Raw genomic sequence first — 19,004 nt, 5'->3', positions numbered from 1 at the left:
AACCATGTCATTTTACCAGAAAAGAGATAGGGTTAGAGAGAAGAAGTGACTTGCCTAAGGTTACAGCCAGTTAGTAATGATGCAGGGGATTTAGGGTTAAAGTCTGGGAATTGGGTGGCATGAGTGAGCCTAGTAAGACCAGCATCCAGACCCCAACTCCCAGGCCAGCCTCTTCCCATCCGCTTCAGCTGCTCTGGCTGCTCCACTCATCAGCCTAACTGAAGGGTCCCAGATAAGATGTGTTCCCTTTCTCATTTGCAGCCTGCCACTCCAAGGACAAGGAGGAGGAGAGCTTGAGTAAGCAGGCCAAAGACAAGCCTCATGCTAAAGCACAGAACAAACCAGAAGGTGAGAGGATGGCCAGACCACTAGGTTTCCTCCTGCCACCTTCCTCCCTCCCGGTGGCCCAGGGCTGAGACGTGCCTCTTGACCTCTGGGAGCCAGTCAGCTGGAGCGATGATCTAGTGCTGCATGCTAGCCTCCTCCTTCTGGGGTCTTCCCTTTCTGCAAGGATTGCTGTCCTGAGGGAGGCCCTGGACAGCTCTGTGCAAACTTTCCTCTGATGCGCCAGGCGAGGCTGGGTGTGTGTGTGTGTGTGTGTGTGTGAGATTCTTTTTCACTAAATCTTGTCCCAGAGGAGACTCTATTGGGCTCCATTTCTTCTTCCTGTCACTTCTACACAAGGACAGTGCTATTAGGGATTGGTCCAAGACTAGCAACCCCAGGAGGGAAGGACACCAGGGGTCCGATGATACAGAAGAGCAGCATCCCTGTGGCAGCGGGGGTAGAGAGAGTACGAGAGCTCTTGGCCTGTGGGCGCTGCACCGCACACCAGGCCTGCCTAATGCACGCAGCAACCCTTGGAGGGAGGGAGAGCAGCAGCCATTCTCCCCATTCTATAGACAAGGAAACCCCAGCTGAGAGGTCGAGTGACTTACCTAAAGCTGCAGAGCCAAGAAGTGAGGGCCTCTTCCTAAACCTGGCTCTCCAGGTTTTCTGAGTCTCTGTTCCCGGCAATACTATTCCAAGGCTTCTAAGCTGCTGTCTTTGAAGTCACCAGGACCCTTTCCATGTAGGGGGTAAGGGGAAGGGTTAGACCTTGAGGGCTGGGGCTTTGCTGTCTCTCTCTGTTGCCCAAGCTGTTCCCAGGATCTTTGGCCACACTGGTCAGGATTAGATGCTTGTGAATACAGGGGGAGCAAGGATGGCCACTCCCAGCTGTCCTCTTATCCGCAGCTATCCCTGTGGATGGGCCAATAACAGTTCATATCACATCATGTTGCTTTTCCTATGGGCAAGAAATTCCCCAGACTTTCTGAAATGCCAAGGTAGATAAGTCCAGTAGCCCAGAGCCCCTACACTAGCCTCTGACAGCCGCCCTTGGAACCTGGCACACTTTTCTGACCTATTCCATGTTTATCTTTTAAAGAGGAGGAGCCAGCCCAGCTTCCTGAGGCCACGGTCACACCAGCCCCTGCTCCAGAAGTCAAGGGAGATCAGGAGGAGGATCCCGGTGGTCAGGTAGGCACCAGCCTCTTCCTTGGTGGTGGAGTTTAAGAGGCCCAAGGAAGGACTTGCTGGCCCCAAATCCTTCCTTCCTGCAGGTCTGAAATGGAAAGGTTCATTCCTCTGAGGTAAGCCTGCTGTTTCTGTGAATATCATGTACCTCATGGGGCCAGTTACTTCACATTAACACCTCAGTATCAGTGAGATGCCATATATGAGAATGTGTTGCCAACTGTCACACGCCATAAGAACATAAGGGTGACTCTCAGGGTGTCTGTCAGAAACTAGGGGGCAGTAAGACATATGGTGGGGAGGGTTGCTGGATGCCTTTGGAACCCCCTGAGGTTTATCCACAGGGCTTCCAGAGTCCTGCCGCCGCTGTCTTTACGGCCACGCAGCCTCTTCTTTTGCCAGGCTCCAGCCAACTGGACTCCTTATCTCCATGCTTCTTCTACCTCCGGGCCTTGGTTTCCTCCCCTTCAGGATACCTTTTCCCCTCCACCTTCCTGTCTCTCTCACCCACCTCTCCAGGCCACTGTATAAGCCTCCATGGCCATCAAGCTTCCCTGACCCCCTCCACCCCCCGCCAGATGAATGAACGCCTATTGTACTTGGTCCCTGTCTCAGGGCTCCTATCACGGCCTTCCCCATACTCTGTTTAGGAGTCTTAGTTCTTCTGCTAGGTGGTGAGGTTCCTGAGGGCAGGATGCACAGTCTGAGCTGTCTGTCTCTCCCACAGAGAGGCAACGCCTGGTAGGCACAGCTATGCTCAGTTAGGGTTGAGTTATGACAGTAAATAAGCATTTAGTTGACAAGTTCCATCCCTGTTTGTTTTTTTCTGTTTAACACCCAGAAACAGTCAATTGTATCATCCTTAAGCCAGCACCTTTGCATTTAGTGTCTAAGACATCTTGATGGCATCATGAATGCCCTGAGTAGACCCATTACGGCCAGCTCAAGTGAAAGGGATTAAGAAAATTAACAAGTCAGGAAATGCCAGATGCTGGCAAGGATGCGGAGAAAGGGGAGCCCTCCTACACTGTTGGTGGGAATGCCAGCTGGTGCAACCACTCTGGAAAACAGCATGGAGGTTCCTCAAAAAGTTGAAAATAGAGCTACCCTATGACCCAGCAATGGCACTACAGGGTATTTACCCTAAAGATACAAATGTAGTGATCCGAAGGGGCACGTGCACCCAAATGTTTAGAGCAGCAATGTTCACCATAGCCAAACTATGGAAAGAACCTAGATGTCCATCAACAGATGAATGGATAAAGAAGATGTGGTATTTATACACAATGGAATACTATGCAGCCATCAAAAGAAATGATATCCTGCCATTTGCGACGACATGGGTATTATGCTGAGTGAAGTAAGTCAATCAGAGAAAGACAATTATCATATGATCTCCCTGATATGAGGAATTTGAGAGGCAGGGCAGGGAGTTTGGGGGGTAGGAAAAGAACAAATGAAATAAGATGGGATCGGGAGGGAGATAAACGATAAGAGACTCCTAATCTCACAAGACAAACTGAGGGTTGCCGGGGGGGGGGGGGGTAGGGAGAGAGAGGTGGGGTTATGGACATTGGGGAAGGTATGTGCTATGGGGAGGGCTGTGAAGTGTGTAAACCTGGCTATTCACAGACCTGTACCCCTGGGGCTTATTATACATTATATGTTAATTTAAATTTTTAAAAAATTATATATATATATATTTTTTTTTTAAAGAAAGGGATTAAGAAGCTACAGAGGTGTCTCTTGGAATCCCAGGGTAAGATCAGTCTCACAAAGAACTGTACCAAATCCTGAGCGGAAATCTGTGACCCTAGTGGCTTCTTGCTCTCTGTCTTGCTCTCCTTCAGGTCCCCTTCTCTGTGTGCAGGCTTTATTACTCAGCTTCGCCTGGCAGCCTGGCTTCATTTGCTTTCTTATGGGAACACAGAACCCTAATCCCCCATGCAGGGCCTCCAGTCCACAGGGGGATCAACCAATGACTGACTTCCAGTATCAGAAGATACTGGATTCTTCAAACCAAGTCCCCGGTCAGGGATCCAGTCTGTGTCCAATCAGCTGTGGCAGGGAGTGGTGGGGTGCTTTGACTCCAACACAGAAAAAAAAAAACCAGCCATTGGCTCAGAGGGTGTTAGGCGTGATAGTTCTCAGAGAAAAGGGTGCAGGCTGGGCAGATACTCACATACCTATGGATTTAAATGACTCGTCATCTCCTCCAGGAAACCTTTTCTCCCGGTAGAGGTGCGGGAGGGAGGGCAGAGTGAGAGGCAGAGTGAGAGGCAGAGGGCAGAGTGAGACTAACATCTCATTGTTCATTTCCAATTCACAGCCCAGGCCCCATGAATATTAATATTTGACCACTACATCAGAGGTTTACAACTCGGGTTTCGTATTAGAATAATTTGAGGAACTTTAAAAAAATGAGCAATTAAGTTAGAGTATCTGGGGTGGGTCCTTGGGCATGAAAGTTTTTAAGGCCTCCCGGTGATTTGAATATGCAGTAGAGTCGAGACTCACTGAGCATCCCTTGGAGGCTGGCTGTGTCATGAAATTTTTATAGATGACATACTCCCGTGGGCACAGGGCACAGCTCAGGTCATTTGCTCGATGGACTGGCCAGGCATGTTGTTATAGGGCAGTTGGGTGTCTAATCTGTGGACACTCAGAATTAGTGGCTTTGGATTACATATGGAGTCAGTCCCTTGTGGCCAAACACTGGTCTGCAAGCGGATGTATTAGGAGCACTTGTGAGCACGTTAGAATAGATTCCTGGCTTCTCATCGCAGAGGTTCTAATTCAGTTGGTCCACATGGGGCCGGGACATCTGTATTTCTTTGATTGTATTCATTTATTTTGCAAATCTGTATTTCTACTAAGCTCCCCAAGCTACTCAGCTTTGGGAACCAAAGATCTCTTTCAGCCTTGGCAACTGCAAAGCAGGACAGCTTGGTGGTTAAGAGGCCGAGAGTTGGACTGTCCATATTACAAAGCCCAACTTTATCACTTACTATGTGAACCATGGGTATATTATTTAACTACTCTATACCCTGGTTTCTCCATCTGTTAGATGGATTTAATTCTGTCTGTACTATAAACTAATTGACTCATGAAGCACACTAAGTGCTATTATAATCTAAGCCACTTAGCATAGTGCCTGGCACATAAAAACCCCCAGTAAGTAGGTATTATTATCATCATTTCGTACATACAAGATATATGACAATTTAGGAGTTTTAGTAGACTCAGCCACGTAACCACCAAAAGATAAGCTATGTTAGACAACATTAATGGAAGCACGTTTCTAAGAAAAGGAGGTGATAGTCCTATTCCACTCTGTGTGGCATTCTGTGTTCAGTTTTTGAAGCTTCCTCCTGGTATAAACTTAACTAGAGCGAGTTCACTAACATGGGCAGGAGGCTCTGGGCTATAGCATAGAAAGATGGAAGAACCTGGGAATCTCTAACTCAGGGTAAAAAGCTGTCTTGTGGAAGGGTGATTAGCTTTGTTCTGTGTGGCTTCAAAGAGTCAACCTGTACACAGAGTGTAGAACCTTGTTATAAATCTGAACTTTAATCAGAGTTGTCAAGAGGCAGAAGCCACCTAAGGTGGTGAGTTTTCCATCCCTGAAAATGATCGAGTATAGACAGGACAACCACCAGGTGGGAATGTTGGGAAGGGAATTTTGCTGAATGACCGCACTAGTTTTCTCCTCATATTCAGGTTTTTAGATCCATTCTGAGGACAACAATAACAAAAATGGGGAAACACTGGGAAGGAAAACAAGCAGAGCAGTTATTTCCACACTAATCTGTTGACTTTGGCTTGCAGGAAGGAGAGGTGGCTGAGGCTGAGAGCACAGGTGAAGTGACAGGCAAAGAGGCTGAAGCTCGTGGTAGAGGTGAAAATGGACCACAAGGCGGAGGTGAAACTCAACTGGAAGGTGAAGGTGAAATTGAAGCAGAAGGAGAAGGTGAACATGAAGGTGAAATCGAAGAAGGAAAATGCGTCAATGAATGTGATCCTGGAGGTGAACTCCAGGCAGAAGATGGTGACATGAAAGCTGATGAGGGTGAAAACGAGGAGCAGGAACTCAATGCTGAACGTAAAAATGAAGCCAAAAGTGATGAGAAAGATAGAGATGCTGAAGGGGGAGGAGAAGGACATGGAAGTGAAGATGAAAAGGAGGAAGAAGAGGAGGAAGAGGAGGAGGAGGAGGACGAAGACGAGGAGGAGGAGGAGGAAGACGAGGAGGCAAATGAGGAGCCTTTGTCTCTGGAGTGGCCTGAGACGAGGAAGAAGCAGGCCATTTACCTGTTCCTCCTGCCCATTGTGTTCCCACTGTGGCTGACAGTGCCCGACGTCCGGAGGCTGGTGAGTTCACCCAGCTGTATCCCAGGGAATCTGTGGAGTCTTTAGGCCTCTCACCCAAGAGGTGAGAGGATGGGGCAAACTGGCGTGGCAGGGCTCAACCACAGAGAGTATCTGGGATGCACCTTGCAGCTCCAGAAGGGACCACGTGCCTGGGGGGGACATACCGGTAGGCTTGGGAGGCCCTAAAATGGGCTTGTTTCTATCACTATAAGTGTGTGAACTAGTACAATTCCTATTACCAGTTTCTTGATTTTAATATGGGAATAATGCCAAGTTCCCCCTTCCCCCAACCAATATGTCCCAGGGATATTCTGAAAACTTAGGGGGAAAGTATTATTTCTAGCCAGCATTCTCATTTATAGGGAAAGCTCTGACTAACAGGCCCTACCCAAAGGCTGTCCATACTCTACCTCGGGTCCAGAGGGGAGGAGAGCAGCAGGAGGTTGTAGATACCACATGGAACGCCTAGGGCAGACTGGCTCTAGGGCAAGCAAATAGTTCTCTTCACAGTTTGGTGACGGCTTAATGCCCTGCTGGCCGGACGCCCAGCGGGCCGCCATCTCCTTCCTTCCCCAGACATCTCAGGGTCCTCACTGGAGATCCAGATCTCAGCTGACCATCTCCAGATCCTCTCCACCACTCCCCCAGCAGATCCTGTCACTGATTCTGGAGCTCTCTCGGAATGGTCAAAGACCTTTAGCCTCTGCAACTTATTTCTCTTCCTTTTTGCAAATAGGAGTATAAGAAGTTTTTTGTTCTTACCTTCCTGGGATCTGTCGTATGGATTGCCATGTTCTCATACCTCATGGTATGGTGGGCTCACCAGGTGAGTGAACTAAATCCTGCATCATCAGGGCCCAAGGGCACTTTTTCTCCCCTTCAGGGTGAAGGTCCAGTACCCAGGCAATGGTGAGGCTCAAGTGAATTTGTAGTTTCTACATTGTTTGTAAAGGCTCAAAAGTTGACCCTTTATTCTGGTGAGTGTAGTATTTTCAAGTGCAGGTCTTTTCTTACAGTCACGCTGCAGCCTGACATAGAAGGCCGTTCGCGGGCTGATCCAGCTAACCATTGCTTATTAGCCTTCTTCCGGGCTTTCTCTGTCACGCATGTCCTGCTCCCCTCCACTTGGTGACGCTGTGCACACTTGTGAGAGCAAAGCTCAGTTTGGCCGTCTGCCAGGCACTTTGTCAGGCTTCCTCCAAGGGCCCGGGATTTTTCTCTTCTACCTGGGATCGCTGGGTACAAGTTTTTCTCTTTCACTAGGCTGGGAGAAGGGTCAGTGTTGCGGTTCTCATACTTTTATCTCTGGCCTCCCACTTAGTTCCTGGCACACAGCAGGTGTCCATGGTTGTTCTGGAAATGGAAACATGAAATGAACAAGTCTTTGGAGGGGCAGTTCTTTTGGGAAGCTGGAGGTGTTGGAGCTGAAATGACAGTGAGAGGTGGTATTAAAGATAGACTTGTAGTCCAATTTAGACAAGAGCTGCGTCATTCCCTGAAGCCTTGAGCAGGGGCCCTGCTCTTTTTCTGTGTGGCCCATCTCTTCCAGGCTAAAGGAGAGTGCTGAGCTCTGTGGAAAGGAGTTGGGCTTGCACGAAATAGCATGTGGTTGGTGTTTTGAAGAGCCTCAGGTTTTCCCCTTGCTGTTGCCGTGCTTTATCACCGTAACTTTTTACCAGGTTGGTGAAACAGTAGGGATTTCTGAAGAGATCATGGGTTTGACGATCCTAGCAGCAGGCACGTCCATTCCTGACCTCATCACCAGTGTGATTGTCGCTCGGAAAGGCCTGGGAGACATGGCTGTGTCAAGCTCTGTGGGCAGTAACATATTTGATATCACCGTGGGGTGAGTGGCAAAGTTGCTTTCGAAGGCATATCAAGTATGACTGGGAAACACTGTGTCGGCTCTGTTCGCTGGTTTTCTGCTTCATTATTTACACGTGGAATAATAGGGCATTTATATTATTAGTGTCTACAAGGCAGCAAAGTGTCCTCCCCTCATTCATCACGGCCAGATGGGATAATTGGACAAAAATGCTGCCTAAAATGTAACCAAGTAGAATTTATAGATGAGTTGAAAAACAAAGTCCATCAAATTCATTACCAAATACAGTCAAATGCTCTGCTCACTGACCTCCATCGAAGTGGGGTTGGAAGGAGCAGTGACTCAGTCTCACCTCCTGATATTTCTGCTCCTTGGCATTTGGGGTCCTGCCAGCTCAGAGGCTCTAAAACATTTTGTCTAAACAAGCAAATGCAGCACCCTCCTGTACCCTCTCCTTCCCCTCCTCCCAACTTGTCAGAACAGAACCTCTGGGCTATTTTCATTTCCGTAGGCATAACCCAGTTTTGGGAAGGGACTTTTGTTTCTTTAATATGAATTTGCGTATGTGTGTGTATGGAGGGGTGGAGCATAGGAGAGCCCTGATCATTGAAGAATTTAAAAACATGTTAGCCTGAGATAGTGCTTATAAAAATTGTGAGATTAAAGAGTCAAACATCAACCCATCTGGGTTTCTCATACGCACATCATGAATTATGGAGAAAAAACCCCACTTGGACCCAGAAAATTTCAGTTTTAATCTAGGGTGTTCTAGTTACTAGCTGTGAGTCTTTGGGCATGTAATTTCCATTTCCCTGAACTCAAGTTTCCTCATCTGTGAAATGGGGCTAATCTTTTCTGTTCTGTGTCATAGGCTTTGTGTGTGTGTGTGTAAAAATAAGTGCTTTTTTAAAATTATAAATTATAAAAGTTTTATAAGTATATAAGTTATATAAATTTATAAATTATGTTTTATTATAAAATACATTAGAAAATGTAAATGTTATAAATTATATCTATTTATATAAATTATAAAACACTATAAATTATAAAAGTGTTTACATATATGTGGGGTTATTATATGTGTATAGGATTATTATATTATAAATTAAGAATATTCACTTTTTTCTCTTCTATCTTGCAGCCTGCCTGCCCCTTGGTTGCTCTTCTCTCTCATCAATGGATTACAGCCTGTTCCAGTCAGCAGCAATGGCTTGTTTTGTGCAATTGTTTTGCTTTTTCTCATGCTCTTGTTTGTGATCTCTTCAATTGCCTCATGCAAATGGAGAATGAACAAGATCCTGGGCTTTACAATGTTCCTCCTTTACTTTGTATTCCTGATAATCAGCGTGATGTTAGAAGATCGAATCATTTCCTGTCCCATATCTGTCTGAGTCAGAGTCACTGTTGCTCACAATGGACATGGATCAGAAAAACCATGCCAGAAGCTACTGTACTTCTTGTTACATTAATGAAAGAATGAACATGGTCCAGGAGAGTGACCGGAGTGGCCAAGAGCCTCTGATGGGAATGTCATCTGAACATTATCCTTGGAAGCATCTGCAGCTCATTGTGGATTAAGAATCTCCCCTCTAGAGGGATGGAGCTCCTGCCCCTCACTGCTGTCAGCAGCTATCATGTGGAGGCCCGTAGAAGGACCTCTGGAGCCAGAGGGTTTTCTGAATGAGAGATAACTTGGGGGTAAGGGCTGGGACAGTCACAATAGCAGTAAGGCAAGCCCCCATGCACACAGTCCCTGATCATTCCTGAAGGGCTGCTGATCCGAAGATGCAGATGTGGTCTATACTGCATCCCCGGGCTTCTGGCCCAAGCACACGCTGCAATTTGCTGTCCTCTCTTTTTCTGTTTAAAATGTGGCTTGTTTTTTAAATCAGATTTGTAAATATTACAGGTCCAATTATTGGTGGGTTTAAGGAACTAAGACTATAGAAAAAAATGTATAACAGGAATCAATTACATTATACATCATAGTCCAGTAAAATGTATACCAGTATTTTATAGCTTAAAAGGACTGCCTTAGCTCTTACAGCTGCATTTCTCAAAACTGCAATTAAAGTAAGTAGCCCAAGAAATTAAAATTTATACATCACCCTTGAATTGGAAGTGGGAATATTAGGGAAGGAAAACTACTCTAAGGGCTATTTAAACATATGTACTTACTAGAAAATCCAAGTTAGTATTGTCTCCGGCAAGTGGTCACCTTGAGGGATTAGACAGTCATACAAAAGCAGTCCTGGCTTTGCTCCTCCAGCATATTCTCGCCTAACAGTGACAGCAGCTACTAGTGAGTAAGAAAAGGAGTAATTCTAAAGAGAGCCCAAAATCAGTAGAGCCAAGTCTGGTTTATAAAGTAAGAGATCCTGTGGGGTAATGCTATTTTTGTGTGTCACCCTAGATAGGATTATAAAGCAAGATGATTGATTTCCTGTGTGGCTTATAAGTGGATCTCCAGGCAGTTACAAAGGAGAAGTTCCAAAAATGTTTAACATGATGACAACATGGTGAGATAGAGAGTATTACTACTTCTGGTAGTTAAAGGACTTTTGTGTTTGTACAAATTGTGTCACTATTTAAACATTGCATGTGGAATTTGAAGTGCTTGCATATTAAAAACCACTGCTTGCTGCTTTTACTAGCATTGACTTAAGGGACACACTAGAAATGAAACAGTTCTGTGTCCCTAGCTTCAGAGCAGAAGGAGCTCAGGTGACTATAGATTATGATGGTAAATACGGCTTTAATTATGAACATGAGAGGATTCATTGAAGATTAGAAGATAGCAGGACAGATGTGATTAAAAAAAAATCAAACCTTTTGGTGTTCAAAATACTTCAGTCCATAATCCATCTTTTAAGATGGACTGATTAATTAATTAATTGCCTCCCTGTCCCAGGATTCACATTCTTTGGAAATGACTTTTATTAAATTTCAATAAATTGTGAGTCCTAATGGTATTTTATTCTGCAAACATGGATGAGTTAATCTATATCTTTAGGTCATTTAGTTGGAATGCTTGAGAAGATAATGATGGAAACATAGTCATTCCATATTCTTAGTTATCCTCATTGGTGCTGTTGCATTGCCCGCTCTCCATATGGCATGGCCCAAGGACAGGAGGACAGAACGAGTCAGAAGGGTGATTCCAATGCCAAACTGTGCACATCTGCAGCCAATTCCAGCCAACCTCAGGGACATCACCTGAGAGCCTGGGTTCCAATATTTTTCCCCAGAATGGCTGAGGAGTACTGGACAGTGAAACATTTTATGAGAAAGTGCTGGACAGATATTTCGTGATTAAAGTCAACTCTATTGATCTAACATCCCATTCATGATCAGTTTGCTGGATGTCTGGCATTTCTCTGCTTGGAGAGGAAGGTCTGATCACACCACACTATGACAAAAAGGGTCTAGTGAAATGAAAGCTGGGTGTTGATGGATGTATAAGAAGTCACTGGAGTGGGAGGGAGGAAGGAGACTTCAGGGAGGTGGAAAACTTAAACAATTTTTAAAAGATCAATTTGTTCTGCTTGGAAATGAAATTTTTTGTTATATGTTTATAAATCTATAATTTATTAAAATTATACTGTTTAGGGTGAAGGATCATCTTAAAATGTCAAGATAATGGTGAGATGGTCCTCTCATGTGATAGGCAAAGTGACCTATCTAGTCACATGGGACAAATCCCAGGTCACTCATTCAGCCTTAGGATGCAAGAACTGTCCCACTGGAGCTTCTCAGCTGGAGGACAGTGGCTACCCAGATGATGGTTTCATCCCTCTGGAGGTTGCATTTCCTTGGTGACCCTGGTGATAGATTTGGGCCCAATTTCTTAAAAATGTGAGCCTCTCCCTGACTTAATGGGTTAAAGTTCTACACAGTATTAAAAGAAAAAAAAAATACCATCCATATTTTTGAAAAATGGTGTTCTCTTTAAATGTTTACATAGTAAAATGGTTGCTTCCATAAATCGATCTAAAAATGCTTTTATCAAATTTACAGGCTTGGCCTTTTATGCCACTGTTTATATTTTAATTATCACTTATTTAAAGATTGAGAACCAAAGAGGGTGGGAACCGGAATTTAGTATTTACGGCACAGCCCGGTAGGTACATTTGAAGAACTGGCTGGCCTTCCTTGCCAAAGAGTACCTTTGGGGTCTGATTCCTTTTTTGTGGGAGCCCCCCACTCCACCCCAGGTGCCACTTGCAATGCGTTTGGGGACTGGTCACCAAGGAAGATACAAAGAGAGGTCGTGATCAGAGCTGTCTCTGCCAGTGCAGAGAGTAGGGGTCACTAGAGCCCAGTGGCACACCCTGGTCTAAGGCTGCCTTCATAGCCAAAGGCATGCTTTGGGTCTTCAGGCCCCTCACTGTGACGAGCACGGAAAACCTGAAGAATTTCATTTATAGGAAAGCCTGTCAGTTGCTCCAGTGGGTTCGTCACAGCACAATGTTTGAAAAAAAAAAAAAAAAATCTATACAGACAAAAGGAGGGAGCCACGCAAACGAGAGCAACCCGGGAAAGGCCGCCGAGACTTCATCAGTAGAACCTGGCAGCATCTTGGAGGATAAGCACAAGCACAGACTTTTTGTGTAAGAGACAAATTCCTATATTAATTTGTGAACAGCTGATTTTTATAAACAAAAATAATTCAGCCAGCAAATGTACTTGCTTTGAGGCCAGAGGAAGAGGCCAGTATAAAGGGATAAGAAGAATAAGTCTGAGAGTATTAAAGTAAACTGACTGGTGTGCTGCTGTCAACGAATGCAATTCTGAAAGAAAACTTAGTCAGATATCCAAACAGGAAGGGCAGAGCAGGTTAACTCTAGCAGAGGAGGGGGCCCAGGGCTCTCTGAAAGAAGCAGCCTGCCCTTTCCTTTGCTGGTCTGGAATAAAGTGCCTAACGGCAGCTTTCAAGTTCTAGTGGGAGAAATAAAAATAAAACTGGGCCATCTGACATTATCATACACACAGGTCTCTTCTAACCGTGTACTTAAAATGTATTTAGAAATAAAACATCACAGCCTTCTCTGTACACCAGGTCAACACTTGCTAGTTGCACTGAAGTATTAGAGTAGTTACCAGCGTAAAGTACAGTAAGTATGTATCACATAAAATGCTGAACCAACATTTTCTGGGGCCATTTCTCTATATACAAAAATGTAAAAACATATTAGAAAAACTTAGAATCAAATAAGCTGGTAGTGTTAGAGTTTTAAAGCATTCCCTCCCTCCCCACCATCGTCCAAAAGAGAAATCAGGGGAAAAAAAGACAAAAATCAGAGTATGAGCAGGCTGTATAATTCCTTACCTGGCAGTAGGAAGAAAAAGTTGAATATCAAAATTAGATACAAAATACAAATGTATGACATTCAAAACACCATGGGAGGAAGTAGTAAACAAGTTATACCAGGACACAGCATGGTTTATTTTCCACTATTAAACATATAAACAAAACTAAGAGTAAGAAAACAAGAGACAGATAATGTAGCAAAAATGTATTTCTCTCCAACATGATTGGCCATGATTCTTCAAAATGTATCCTCAACAGAGACAAAATGGAAGAAAAGTTTATATAGAGTTATTTTAAAGGATGATCTAGATTTTAGTTTTCTTTCGAGCAGGGTTTACCACTTTCTATTCATGTTTTAGGTTTTATTTTTAAAGACTAAATTTCTACAAATAATGTTTCCTGGGGATTAAAAGTAGAAATAAAACCCAACCAAAAGCAAAAACAAAACTTTGTGGGGGTGGGCGGGGCGGGGGGGGGGCAGGTAAAAATTATACTCACTTTTCCATCTAAGTTTGAACCAGAAAGGATGGGCTTTACCTCACTTTTTTGGGTCAGCGATTTGAAATCCATCAACTATAATTTTTACGTATAGTTTGTGTTAAAGAAAAGTTAAACAACTTCCATGAACAGTAAAAGCGGTTCTTATAAGGGAAAGTAAAACATGCATCAAAAAACCAGAATAGAACCCCAGAACCCTATTTGGAGGGATGTTTGTTGCCAATGCCCAAAGCCTCACTTACTAAACATTTCTCTCGTTTGACAATTTTCAAGTGATTTAGGGAACAGAAGACTCCGGCAGAATGTGAAACCTGGATATGAATAGTAAAGTAGAAGACTGGAGTTGTATTTACAAAGGAAAGGCATATATATGTGCATAGCACCAGATTTTTCAAGTAAGCAAGTTCAGCATCAAACTAATCCGAATCAAAATTTCACATTTGTAAACTCTATTACTTCCCCAGTCGAAAGCTGTGAAATGTGTCAGCTTGATGCTATTCACTAATGGTGTGAATGCAAAAGGTAGTTTTTCTGCAGCTAAATTGATTCGAAGTCTCAGATATCCCCAGTACAAGTGTGCTGGACTCTACTGGCTTTCCAGACCAAATTTGGAAACATCCATTTTTTCTTCTTTGAAAGCGTCTAGAGAATTCCTTCATTCATGACAATGTGTGCAACCATGCACACACACATACTGATAACCTATACATAATTCTAATAGTCAAAGAATACTTTTTATCAGAAATTACCCTAAGAAAGTGATTTTTGCAATAATGGAACTAAAAATATTTTTTTAGAGTCTCTTTAATACCATTGGTGCTTAAACATTCTATTTATTGTCTGATTTCTGGATATTTCTGGATTTTAGATTCCACAGACTTCAGATTCTGAAGGCTTATTGAAAAAGCCAAGTTCCTCAATATGGGAAATTCTATCTGGCTATACTTTGAGAGTTATTATTTTTCTACTTTTGAAAAAATATTTTGAATATTTTTATATATATGTATATATATTTATAATATTAACAGAATACTCCAGTAGGTCATATTCCAGATAAATATGACACAATCTACATCATCCCCAATATTTTAGATATTAAAATAAGGGTAAAATTTAGAATTAGTTGTCTGACATATTTCAGCATAAGTGTTCATGTAGCATATTAAAATTTAAATTGATATTTGGTTTTGTAAGTGCTCCCTGTGTACTGTATACATCTGTTAGTGATAGAGAAAATTTTCAAATCATGGTATATTGAACCTGATTTGGCAGAAGCAGACTTGGAACCTCTCCGGCTCTCCTTCCACAAGGCTCAATAAGTCAGTCTGGGCAGTGCACACCTTCGCTTTCATTTACTTACTGCGGTCAGGCTTAGCTGTACTAACATGCAATCCTAGCGTAACACTGACATTTCTGAATCATTCCTCCAGGTAATAAAAAATATAGATAGATAGATAGATAGTTATACATATAGAGAGCCGCAGCTGTACTAATTACGTCAAATAGCAGCAGACAAGGAAAATAAGCACTTAATTGCTTGCTTCATAAGTTTAAGTTCATTTTGTTTGCTATATTAAGTTTAAAAATTAAAAAAATATCAACTTACTATAAACAATTTAAAATATGTATAATACAACTTCATGGTCAAAACATTTGAATAGTCTATGAAAACAGGAAATACTTTGATCTTACATTTGTTTAAGTTCCATACATGATTTTTCAACGTGTCTTCCAAGAGAAACCATGAAACCATTGTCTTATTTTGAGAAGTAATTTTGTTTATAGGGATTTCCTCGTCACAAAAATACTTAATTACTTATTACAGGAGAAGTAAAGAAAAAAAAAGAAATGGGAAACAAAATGGCTTTCTCCTCACTTGTCACTCTTCTCTTTTGAAAACATTCTGTACATAAGCTATCTGGACTTTCTGAACCATTTACAAATGCATTTTCAAAAATTGAAGAAAAAGAGTTTAGAGTCTTCAAATGTTATTTTATACATGAACTATACAATACATATTGAAAGTATACACACACGTGCATGTCTTAAAGATAAGGTTCTCCAAAGGTTTTTCGACATTCCATCACCCCTGTACTTGGCGGTCTGTCACAGTTGTGTGTACTCTTGACTTGACTAGGTGTGAGGCGATCGTATGCCATCTTGTATTCTTTATCAAATGCATCTGCAAAAATTCATAAGGAAATAAGGGCATTCAGCAATTTATACTCAATACTAACAACAATCAAGTTTTTGTAATATTACAGAACTATAAAATTAGAGGCCAAGAAGGAATTCCTAGGTCATTTCTGCCAACTAAAGGACTACAGAAGCTCAAACAGGGACCTTAGAGTCCTTAGGATTTTATTTTTATTTTTTTAGAAAGAATATTTTAATTTTTTAAAAATTTTATTTGACAGAGAGAGAGAGAGAGAGAGAGAGAGAGAGAAAGCGAGAGCGCACAAGTGGAGGGGAGAGACAGAAGGAGAGGGAGAGGCAGACTTGCTGCTGAACAGGGAGGGAGCTGGATGTGGAACTCGATTCTGGGACCCTGCGATCATGACCTGAGCTGAAGGCAGACACTTAACCAAATGAGCCATCCAGGCGCCCCAGGCCTTAGCATTCTAGAGTTAGATTACACAGACCAATGAAATTTCAAGTTTTAAGATGCCTTCTTTTAAAGATTCTTTTCCAAATTTAAAAATTGTGGTAAAATACATATAAAATTTACCATCTTAACAACTTTTACAGGTTGGTGGTATTACAAACCTTCATAATGTACAACCATCACCACCATCCATCTCCATAACTCTTTGGTTCCTGTAAAACTGAAACCTTGTATCCATTAAAGGATAATTTTCCATTCTCCCTTCCCCACCCTGTCAATTACCATTCTACTTCTGTCTCTATGATTTTGACTACTCTAATAACTGTATGATTGTCTTTTTGTGACTGGCTTATTTCATTTAACATCATGCCCTCAAGGTTCATCCATGTTGTAGTATGTGCCAGAAGTTCCTTCTTTTTTTAAAGGCTGTATAATATTCCATTGTGTGTATAGACCACATTTTATGCTTACTCACTCATCCTTCAATGAACACAGGAATTGTTTCCACATTTTAGCTATTATGAATAATGCTGTTATAAACATGGATGTAAAAATATCTCTTCCAGATCCTGCTTTTAATTCTCTGGGGTATATAACTAGAAATGTGATTGCTGGATGATATGAAAATTCTATTTTTAATTTTTTATGGGAATCCATTGAGTATGGTATTAATCTGGGTTGTTTTCATAAATGCTCTTTATCAAATTAAGGATATTCCCTTCTATTCCTAGTTTGTTGATTTTGCTAAATGCTTTTTCTGCATCTTCTGAGGTATGTGTTGTCTTTTTCTAAGATTCTATTTTTAAGTAATCTTTACACCCAACGTGGGGCTTGAACTCACAACCCTGAAATCAAGAATCACATGCTCTGAGTGAGCCAGCCAGGTAACCCAGAGATACGTGTGTCTTTTATTCTATTAATATGATATATTGTGGTGACTGAGTTTTGTACATTGAACCAACATTATATTCCTGGGATAAATACCAGTTGGTTGTGGAATATAAACCTTCCTAAATGTTGCTGGATTTGGTTTGCTAGCAGTGTGTTGAGAACTGTCAATAAGGGATATTGCTCTGTAGTTTTCCTTTCTTGTGACATCTTTGGTAATACTGGCTTCATAGAATGAGTTAGGAGGTGCTCCTTTCTCTTCTACTTTTGTAAGAGTTTGTGAAGGATTAATGTTTTAGTTCAGGCTGCTACAACAGAATACCAGAGCCTGGGTGGCTTAAATGATGAACATTTATTTCTCACAGCTCTTGAGGCTGGAACATCCAAGATCAAGGCCATGGTAGCATATCTGGTGTCTGGTGAGAGCACTCTTTCTGGTTTTCAGACAGCTGTCTTCTCCCTGTATCCTTATGTGGCAGAGAAAGAGAGATGGCTCTCTTCTTCTTTTAAGGATATTAATCCCATTCTGGGGGGCTCCAACCAAATGATGTTATTGCTTCCCAAGGGCCCACTTCCAAATGCCATTACATTAGGGCTACACATGAGATAGGGCACAAACATGAATTCCATCACAATTAGTGTTAACCTTTCTTTAAACATTTGATAGAACTCACCATCTGGTCCTGGGTTTTTCTTTCTGGGGAGCTTTCTGATTATCAATTCAATCTATTTATTGTTATAGCTCTGTTAAGGTTTTCTATTCTAGAGTCAGTTTTGTAGTTTACGTCTTTGCAGGAATTTGCCTATCTCTTCTGGGTTATTGAATTTATTGACATATAATTATTTATTATACTACCTTATAATTCTTTTTGTTAATGGAAGGGCAGTAGGAATATCCCCTCTTTCATTCCTGATTTCACTAATTTGAGTCTTCTCTCTTTTTCTCTTAGTCTAAATGAAGATCAATTTTATCAATCTTTTCAAAGAATCAACTTTGATTCTAATCAGTTTCTCTATCTTTAAAAATGGTTTTCCCTATTTTTCTCTATTTCATTTATTTCAGCTGTAATATTTATTATTTCTTTTCTTCTGCTTGCTTTGGGTTCAGTTTGCTCTTCTTTTTCTGTTTCATCAGGTAGAAGGTTACGTAGGTATCTACATATAAGTTCCTACATGATTAATTTTCCAGTCAAACATTAAAATCATTAGGCAAGTTTCTTATTTTTAATAGTTTCTAGTGTTTCACAACCATTATAGTCAAAAAACAAATATTCAGGGCATCCGGGTGGCTGAATTGGTTTAAGCATCTGACTCTTGATTTTGGCTCAGGTCATGACCTCAGGGCCACGAGACTGAGATCCAATTCCATCTCTGCATTGGGTGTGGAGCCTGCTTAAGAGTCTCTCTCCCTCCCTCTGCCCTGGCCCCCATCCATGCACAGGCACGTGCTCTCTCTCTCTAAAAAAAAAAAAAAAAAAAAAAAACCAAAAAAAAAAAAAAAAAAAAAAAAAAAAAACCCAAAAAAGAAAAACCCCAAAACCAAAAAAGCACAAACATTTACAACATTCTGCTCAAAGCCCTCTGGTTGCAATTTGAACCCATTAATTTTTTTCTGCTTTTTAATAGAAAGGGCAGCTCAACACATTCATACAGTATTTATTTACAAACAAAATTATAGGTTAAACACACTTATACTTCCATTAGCCTTCTCTATCAAATAGTCCTTAATTCTAAGTAAGTTTTACCTTTCTTACTGGAACTTGTCCAGACTTTTCCACCTTTATTTCAACTAGGAAATCTATGACTTAATGTAGCTTCTGAGTACGATGTTCCTTGGTTATATTTCTCTGGGCCATATATACATATTTTTTCAAACAAAGATACCAAACACAGATCTCTACTGAGCTCAGATTTATAGCTAAAATTTTTAAAAGCCATTTTAGTGTAAGGCCAATTTCCAATTCCTAACTCTTAAATGAGCAGATTTA

General features: G+C 41.8%; 2 protein-coding genes across 14 annotated transcripts in view; one reads left to right on the top strand and one right to left on the bottom strand.

Annotated features, from left to right (window-relative positions):
• Positions 1–9,185, top strand: part of SLC24A1 (solute carrier family 24 member 1) — a 30,952-nt gene extending 21,767 nt beyond the window's left edge. The window contains exons 4-9 of the mRNA XM_032864683.1: positions 262–348; positions 1,430–1,521; positions 5,347–5,889; positions 6,626–6,715; positions 7,569–7,735; positions 8,856–9,185. Of these exons, the coding sequence (XP_032720574.1) occupies positions 262–348; positions 1,430–1,521; positions 5,347–5,889; positions 6,626–6,715; positions 7,569–7,735; positions 8,856–9,105 (1,229 nt within the window). The 3' untranslated portion in view covers positions 9,106–9,185. The remainder of the gene's footprint in view (positions 1–261; positions 349–1,429; positions 1,522–5,346; positions 5,890–6,625; positions 6,716–7,568; positions 7,736–8,855) is intronic.
• A 5,124-nt stretch (positions 9,186–14,309) lies between these two features.
• The window catches only part of DENND4A (DENN domain containing 4A), a 139,201-nt gene continuing 134,506 nt past the window's right edge, over positions 14,310–19,004 (bottom strand). For 10 of the 13 annotated variants that reach the window (XM_032864666.1, XM_032864664.1, XM_032864662.1 and 7 more), the window contains one exon: positions 15,569–15,705. In XM_032864666.1, coding sequence (XP_032720557.1) covers positions 15,569–15,705 — 137 coding nt within the window. Of the gene's footprint in view, positions 15,706–19,004 lie in introns of all 13 variants that reach the window. The other 3 variants (XM_032864674.1, XM_032864669.1, XM_032864668.1) reach the window with 1 other exon arrangement.

This window comes from Lontra canadensis, unplaced genomic scaffold (assembly GCF_010015895.1).
Source record: "Lontra canadensis isolate GAN:19392208 unplaced genomic scaffold, GSC_riverotter_1.0 scaffold28, whole genome shotgun sequence".
Classification (NCBI taxonomy): Eukaryota; Metazoa; Chordata; class Mammalia; order Carnivora; family Mustelidae; genus Lontra; species Lontra canadensis.
Note: the sequence above shows the minus strand (reverse complement) of the source record. Positions and strands in the feature narration are given on the sequence as shown.